Source organism: Teleopsis dalmanni, chromosome X (assembly GCF_002237135.1).
Source record: "Teleopsis dalmanni isolate 2A chromosome X, ASM223713v2, whole genome shotgun sequence".
Lineage (NCBI taxonomy): Eukaryota > Metazoa > Arthropoda > Insecta > Diptera > Diopsidae > Teleopsis > Teleopsis dalmanni.
Window position 1 is genome coordinate 48,687,541 of NC_051848.1, and position 8,994 is coordinate 48,696,534.

General features: G+C 29.5%; 2 protein-coding genes across 2 annotated transcripts in view; one reads left to right on the top strand and one right to left on the bottom strand.

Annotated features, from left to right (window-relative positions):
- Nucleotides 1-2: 2 nt before the first annotated feature.
- Nucleotides 3-913, bottom strand: LOC119688385 (protein FRA10AC1-like; the record flags this gene model as incomplete). Its single annotated transcript, XM_038103065.1, has 2 exons — nucleotides 786-913; nucleotides 3-698 (listed from the first exon to the last, which is right to left on the bottom strand). A coding segment is annotated over exon 2 (432 nt), but the record flags the coding sequence as incomplete, so codon positions are not given.
- A 2,568-nt stretch (nucleotides 914-3,481) lies between these two features.
- LOC119688386 overlaps nucleotides 3,482-8,994 on the top strand; it is a 27,991-nt gene continuing 22,478 nt past the window's right edge. Inside the window, exon 1 of the mRNA XM_038103066.1 lies at nucleotides 3,482-3,557. Coding sequence (XP_037958994.1) covers nucleotides 3,482-3,557 — 76 coding nt within the window. The remainder of the gene's footprint in view (nucleotides 3,558-8,994) is intronic.

Below are 8,994 nucleotides of genomic sequence, written 5' to 3' on the forward strand. Positions count from 1 at the left end.
AGTTGTGTTGAGTGCTGAGGACACAGGCGAATCTTAATCAATGTGTTTTTCTTCTCACCTCTTTCCAAGTAAGCAAAGTTTACTTCCCAAGTACGCAATTCTGTACGTTCCTCACATTTTACACAGGCGCATTGAAATTGACCCTTTCCAGATATTACCTCAGACTCTGTACGCCAACGCAAACCAATTTTATTATTTTTATAATACGTTAAATCACCAATACAATATTCTTTAAATAATTTGTTGTAATATTTTCGCACCAGTCGCTCTTCCCATGATTGCGGTTTAGACTCGTCATCCCATAGAAAACGGTGACCCTCTCGAATTATATCGATATCACGTTTTTGATTTGAAGTTTGACTATTAAGAATATATTTTTTTAATACATAATCATGTCTTTGTTGATCAGTATAAGTTCTAAGCGTATTCAACATCCTAAGATTTAATTTATCTGTCCAATTTGTTTATATTGACAATTTCGCAACCAGTGTTCATTAGTGCAATATTTTCAACAACGTAAGAAAACTGTATGAAACGTAAGCTTAGTATATATTATGTTATAGTGAGTTCAAATTTTTACGTTCTCACCAAAGAAGAAGTCTTCTTTTGAGAGTAAAATCTAACTCTAAAGATTTTAAGAGCATTATTGGTGCTTCGCACATATTCTTTGGTAAGTTGCGAGTATTTTTTTTGCTACTCTGAAAGAAAAAATTACAGCTATTATTTCAAATAACACTGAAACGCTGGAATACGTTCTAGTTATTGAACAAGAATAGCCACCTTACCCCATATGCAGATTATCTGCACATAATTTTTGCGTGGGATATTATGTTCTAGGATAATAAATATGACTAATTATTTAAATAAAATATGCACTTATTACCAATTTTAAGCAAAACTTTGCAGATATCAGTATTTGAATATATCTAGAAAATTTTCATATATTAAAATTTAATAAAAATGTGACTGTATTTCAAGTGTCTATTTGATGTTGTCTTTTTGTAACATACTCATAAAATATAGGGACTAATATAGTTATAAATTTATCAATCTGAAATCAGTGTTAATCTAATTTAAATTACTTTGGTTTAATTTTAACTGTTATCATAATCATAAAAATTTAATCAGGGTTTTTTGTTTTTCCTCGATTTTTTCAAAAAACTTTGTAAAATATTATTAACAAATTAATTTTTTCTAAAATTTGTTTTAAATTCACGTGTAATGGCTTTCAACAAGTCTATAACTTTGTAAATTCACCAGAGTTTCTATTTGCCCACTAATGAGCAGCTCAAACTCATGATCAAGATCCAATTATGACATGAGTACAAAATTTGTTTATGAGCATGAACACATATTTTGCTCATATTGATGTGCTCATTAACGTGATCCTTCAATTTGTTTATATTAAAGAGCTCATGAGATCTCAGAAGCCGAGAGCTCAACTAAAAAGCCAGCATACTGACAATAGTTTTTCATTACATATAAGATATGTAAAATTTATTACACTTATATTTTCAATTCTAAGCAAACTGCTTTACACACTCATGTAAAACTGTGAAATATTTTTATTTTTTAATTCTGCGAAACACATTATAATAAGTTTGTTTCAAGAGTAAAGTACAAACTTAGACCGTAACACAAATAAAGTGTCAAATTACTCACTTTACAGATTTTCATGGAACAGTTTTGTGTAAAATCTGGTGAAAACACCAGTGCCACGCAAATAAACAACACAAAAATTTAAATTCAAACCAAAACAGCTGATTCACATATCAATGCAAATTTTATTTGAAAAAAAATGTACGAGTAAAGTCTGTGTAGCCAAAGACAATTTAAATACCCATTGGTGTAGTATTTTCAAATTTCGACAGGCATATTACGCTTTTTCAGATGCTCTCATTTAGTCGAAAATTTGCTGGTGGAACGCACTTGTATATTACGTACTTTCTACAGTTCTAATATAGTTAATATAAAACGACAAATTAAGTAAACACACAAATTTGTCACGTGCCAAATTGGACAACGAAAACCATAACCATTCACAACAGCACAATTGTATAGTGATATTGTAAATAGTTTTTATAAATCAATATAAAACAAAATAAAATATTATTGCGTTTATTATTTTTGTATACGAGTGGAACTACAAAAACAAAAATGACAATCAAAATTAAAATAAAATCATGATATGTTGTGTTAGCGAAGTGTTAACAGAATAACAGAATATTTTTCGTGTTAACAGAATATAACAGAATTGAATGTAAAACGAGAAAAATTTGCATAATTTTAATTTATTAAACAAAATTGGCTCTTACATATTGTATTTACTTACATATTGAATATATTTGTACATATGTTGACCGTATGCTAGTTCGAGTAAATTGGTGGTAAATTGAGGGAAATAGTAAATTATGGGAGCGAATGTTGGTATTTACCAGAATTTCGAGTAGGGTGAATTTCATAAAAATTTTATAAGATGTTTAATAAATAAATTAATAAATTTGAAAACTTTTAATCAAAAATAATAGATAATTGCAATAAATAAATATTTACATTAGTGTAGTGCAAAAAATCTCTAGGAAATTTCAATTTACTTTATCTCATTCAATATTAACGTGATGCACGTAAAAGAACATGTGTTATGAAAAGTACGAACGTTACGTTTTTACGTTGTTACGTTAGTACAGTTTTTGTGTTGAAGAGTACATTTTCGGGCAGCCCTCTTTTGTTTTCCTTTGCGTTTGAACATTAGATTGGCAACTGTAAAAGATGTTTGGAAATTTTAATGATTGTCTTGCATGTCATTTCTAATTGGACAATTGAGTAGATTTCTCGTGTCGCGGGTCTTGTTTGTGTGGGTTTCTCGTTTGAACGTGTTTAGTGAAATACGCAAAAATTTTTTTTAATACTAACAGTTGTATAAAAATAGAAAGAGTAAAATAATTGTAAAGATAATAATAACATGATGGAACATATTCAGTAAATTCGAATTCACTTAAAGACAATTGTACGAATAACAAATAAAATATCGTTTAGTTATCTTATGTGAGCTTCATGTACTGTTTTGCGCTATTTGGATTTGAATGCGGGGTACTTACACTTGGCGGCTTACCGCTAAGTAGAATAGACATCAGTCATTGCAGTTAGCAAGAATTGTCAATTTCGTTTCATATAACTTCAAATTTTAATTTAATTTTTTTTTTAACAAATGTTTTCGATTGTTATGTTTGTAAATATAAAAACGGAAAGCAAACGGAATATATTTTTTATTTGAGTGGGGGACGCAACAAATAGTTATTTGGCAAATCTTCAAGGCTAGCAAGTTGTGCCTTAGTTTCTTGCGTTACTGCTGCGTTTAAGAACAAAGTATAACTTTAGTTTGAAGCCAAGCAGCAAATCATAAGCCTGCTCTTCGGGTATATTGGAATTATCATATACAGTTACCTTGCCTCGCCGAAGTCAGTGCGGCGCCTCTACAACCATGGCAGCAGCAGCGGCTACGAGTGTCGTGGTATTGGATCGCGGCAACAACACAACCTGCACGATAAATCTGCATGGTGAGCTTTTTAACAATTAATCATAATTAATGAACATTTTGCAAATTTTAAATTAACTTTTTTCTTTTGCTTTAGAGTGGTTTTTTATTTTTTGTGTTCGCTTCTACTTTTATGTTTTTGTAGTATTTAATTATAAATTAATTTTTTTTATCAAATTGCGGGAAAGGCCTTTTGTTAGTACAATGCTTACAAAGTGTTAATAGTCTGCCGCTAACGCTTGTTAGTTAACAAACAAATCGAATTGAGTTGCGCTATTTATTTCGACCAAATAGCCAAATGGTGAAATATCAAAGAACCAAATGGTAAATGGGATATTCTCAATTGTGTAGCTTAGATCACATTATTTATAATTATATTATTCATTTTATTTATATATATAAATGAAATATAATATATTTATAATTATTGCAGCCATTCTATTTGCAATTACATTTAATTTTTCTACCTATAATACACATAATATTAATATATCCTAAAATATATGTATGAGTTCTAACTCGCTAGGTACTAAGTCTATGTTTTTTTCTCTCTCCCCTGTTTACTGGAATAAAGTTTTCACAAAGCTGTAGAAATCTTCTCCATTCATTCTTAAGAAGTGATTTAGTGGATTTAAGTCTTTGTATGAGTTGAGATATATATAGTATTTTACATTATTTATGATTATATTATTCATTTTATTTATATGTATAAATGAAAAATAATATATTTATAATTATTGCAGCCATTCTATTTGCAATTACATTTAATTTTTCTATCTATAATACACATAGTATTAATATATCCCAAGATATATGTTTTGAGATATATAACATAATGAGGGAGATTTTCCAAAATCTCTAAATACAATCAAACTTCCATGACTCAAAGTACCATTTTGCAAAGAAAAGGTTCGACTTATAGAGAGAGACTTCAAGTTAGAAAATATTTTTATTTTATTTTTAAAATAAACTAGAATCACATTTTAAGATATTTATTTATATCAAATACAAATATAAAAATAAAATATTCAAAAATTATTATAATACACATAGTATTAATATATCCCAAGATATATGTTTTGAGATATATAACATAATGAGGGAGATTTTCCAAAATCTCTAAATACAATCAAACTTCCATGACTCAAAGTACCATTTTGCAAAGAAAAGGTTCGACTTATAGAGAGAGACTTCAAGTTAGAAAATATTTTTATTTTATTTTTAAAATAAACTAGAATCACATTTTAAGATATTTATTTATATCAAATACAAATATAAAAATAAAATATTCAAAAATTAGGGTTTGGGATTTCAATTTTTTTCTTCTTATTTTTAATAAAAAGAGATTCCCATTTATTTAAAGCCTTATAGTGATCATCAGTTAAAGTATCATTCATTCATTGCAAAAATAAAAAAATTAAGAATTTTGAATAAGTCCTCTACTTTATTCTTGGAACGCTGATTAACAATTTCATCCGAACCCTCACTTTTCGTTGTACTTAGAATTGGATCCACTCTAATGAGATATATACAAAGCTATAATGCTCAATAATATCGTCATCTGTAGGAAAGTTTGATGAACAAATTTCATTGTCAAGGTCAATATAATATAATTGTTAAGAGTAACATTGAAAGTTATTTTATTTACTTTATTTTTACTTTACTTTAACATCAATTCACGGTCCTTATCAATGTTATTCAAGAAAACTAAAGGGATGTTGTCCTGTTCGTCCCATGTTAAAAATTTGCCAAATCCATGTTTTTTAAAGCAGTTCGCTATCGTTTGAGTAACAATATCTCAATATTTCAAGCTTTTGTTACATGATTTATAGAATCCATACTTCTATACGCTTTAGTGCTTCCTTTACAATTCTGTTGCGATAGTTACACATTAAATTTTGAATTACTCCCTGATCAAACAGTTCAATTTAGAGGTTATATTCAGCGGAAGAAATGCCAATTCTATGTACTTGCTCAAAAGCCAGCTACTGGCATTTATACAAAGGAGCAGTATAGAAAGAAAAAATTAAACATTTGGTTTGGTAAAAGGGACTTTTTCTAACATCAAAAGGATTCATACTTAAAAGAAAAATTTGATTTAAAGAATACACTTTCCCATTTTCCTATTGGCACGTGACAATATTTTTATTCGAGTTATAGAGTAATTCGAGTTATAGAAGTTCCAGTTATATGAATTTGACTTATTTTATTGAAAATCTAGCTTAACAAATCAATCCATCCATAATTGATTGTCTGTTGATGTTATTGTAGCCCGCAAGGATCTATGAAGCAGATAACATGAATGCGGGGGATAGTTGTGGATAGGTATTGGTAGTGTGTGACTAAAGGGGATTTTTTAGAAGTGAGAATGGATTATGGGATGGGTAAAATTTAAGTAAACAAAGTCTCCGGAGAGGAAAATAAAATTGGATGTTTTTGTAAATCCGGAGTCTTCCAAGTTTCCGGAGTATGTATACAGACCAATCTGATTGTTAAAATGATTGTTCTACTTGATTTTTAAACGATCTTTAACGATTCCAGAGCCTGTATTACATGTTAAAAAAATTATATTTGAAGATCATTCTTAGTAGTACTTTTGCATTTATTGCAATCTACAATTTTTCTTGAACATTTGTTTTGGATACTCGTAAACCCACAAATAATAACATAAATAATGCTCGAACGTAAGTCTTTGCGTTTGATATTCTAAACATTATTTAATAAAAAAATACTTGCTTACAGAATAGTTACTATAATGGAACTCTGTTATATTGAAAATAATACCTACTAAAATAGATCCTTTATTGCTGGGGAAAAAAAAATAAACAAAAACGTTCTAATTTATTTTCACTGACTTAATTAATTTAATAATTGAGCATTTTTTTTTAAGATGAATTTTTAAATACAATAAGCTCTTTAATTTACATATATCAACAGCTATTAGTAATACTTTATCTCAGTTAATTATTTATTCTTGCATTAAAAAAACTTTTTATTGTATCTTGAGTCTAATAACCTATCAAGTGTTCAGTCAGAGAAAATTTAGAAAATCAATTGCACATCTATTCCAACTAAATGTATCTTTTTAAAACCAATTTTTAAAATAAATCATTTTTTAAAAAGTGGAATACACATAAGAAATAATTATTGTCATTGCTAAACATTGATAGCAAACATAGATTAATATTTACATTCTCCCAAGAAAGATTGACAATTAACTATCTTCTCAAAAGTAATTAAGTAAGTGATATTCGATACCATTTTATCTTAATACCGCGCGAGACTAAGAGGAAAACTAATATGTATAATATAAATAAAATCTGTGAGATAATAAAAAAATTAATTAAATAATAAAGTATCAGGAATTAACACCTGGAAATTATAAGAGATATATTCCGGTTTTTAAACATAAATATGGGGAAGTGAGTTCATACAAAAAATAGTTGAAAAATTGGAATAATTAGGACAAAAGCTTTATAAGCGAGAAACTCATATATTGGAATTAAGGGGAAAACACCTTGCCCAGCATATGCTACAACGTATTTTCTTGTCTTAACAAAGTGCTTAACTTTTAAAGCTGAGAAAGTTCTAAGAGAAAAATATTGCGACTCATGCCCAAATCGCTCTTCAACCGACCAAAACTTCGTGCTAAAACAAATATTATAAATGTTGACTTGATATTTACTATATATATTGTTTGCCGATTTCTAACAAGTTATCGAAGAGCGTCAACTGAAGTAAAATTCTTGCTGCGTTTGTGACCCTCAGTATCAGCTGTAAACTGGCCGTGCTAACTATAACAATAGAAAGTACATGCTACTTTCTTCTAATTAGTAACGTAGCTCGTTTAATATTTATTTTGGTCATAATAACCCGTTATTGGGTTTCGGCCTGACGCGGCATGTCTCTCCAGGCACCTCTGCTACGTGCGTACCTGGTCTCGTATCGTACATCAAGTTCGGTTAGTGCTCCCTCAACTTGATTACTCCACCGAAAACACGGTCTACTTTTACGTCTTCTTTCTCTAGCTACTGCTTCAAATACGCTTTTCGCTGGAGCATCTTCATTCAATCTCACGAGATGACCAAACAAGCGAAGCTGTTGGATGTTAATTCGCTAAATTATATCAATATCGTGATAAAGCTGATACAATTCGTGATTTATTCGTATGCGATAGTCGTTGCTAACTTGTAGATGACCAAGGATCTTACGAAGAACTTTTCTCTCATACATTCCCAGTAGTACTTCATCATTCTGTGATAATGTTTATGCTTCTGTGCCATACACAAGAAGAGCGTAAGTTTTTTTTATCGAGAGAGAGAGCTCTACATCCCAACTGGTTACTACTGAACCCATAGTAGCAGATATTAGGAATGGTGATTCTTCGTCTGATTTCTAGGTTGACATCATTATTGTGTGTTACGGCGGCGCCAATGTAAATGAATCGTTGACAGATTCAAAAGTATAGTCACTAGTTACTAGCTCGGCGTTCGAGCAACGCACATTTCCAGTAGTCGACAATACTTCGTTTTGCCCGAACGTAAAACTACTCAAATAATATATGACTGTTCAGCTAGATTTTGGCAAGGTTTTTGCTTTATTTAGTGTCCAATACAAATTCTTGTTCGCAGCCAAAATTCGAAAATAATACGTATTAGCATTCAACATAAAAATCTTGCCAAGTTTAGCCAGTGTAAACGCCGAGAAGATTTTTATGTATATTTACATTACATATATCTCGTTTAAATTTGTTTATAAAAGTAGATAAGGCTTTTAATTTTAAACATAGTTAACGTTGTTATGTAGCCCGCAATGAGTTTTCAACAAGGAGTAGTTTCCTTTAGGAGTACAGGTTAATATTCCCAATCTTTGCTGCAATACAAATTTCCGTACTTAACTTTTATGTTCGCAATTTTTTCTGCGCTGACTCTGAGCTTTAAATTTGGTAGGACACGAGTTCGATTCCTGATACTTGTAGTCTCAAAAAATTACTTACGAATAATTAAATATAAAAATTATTTCTAAGACCACTGATGATGGATATTTGGCAATACTCGAAACAGCTGTATGGTCAGCCAAAAATTCAGTTAATTAAAATAATATAGAAATTAATTTTTGTTGTTGTGGTTTACTACTTTTCGAAAAAGGCTTTTTATTATTTTTATGGTAATACATATTTTAATTTTTTTTAAACGAGAATATTTTTTTCTAATAATGTTTTATGGATAGATCATGGATCAAATAGATCAATCTTACTTTGCTCGTTAGGGATTAAAAACGGATTGCTGTTTTTTGCCTCGTTTAAAACATATAAATTATTATTTCTTTCACTTTGGAATGTTAAAACCTAATCCATCACTTTAAAAGAAGTTGATCAAAAGTCAACTCCATTCCTATTTGTCCAAATTTCATCCAATTTTAACAAAAGGTTCTATTGTTGAAAGGTTCTACCGTATGTA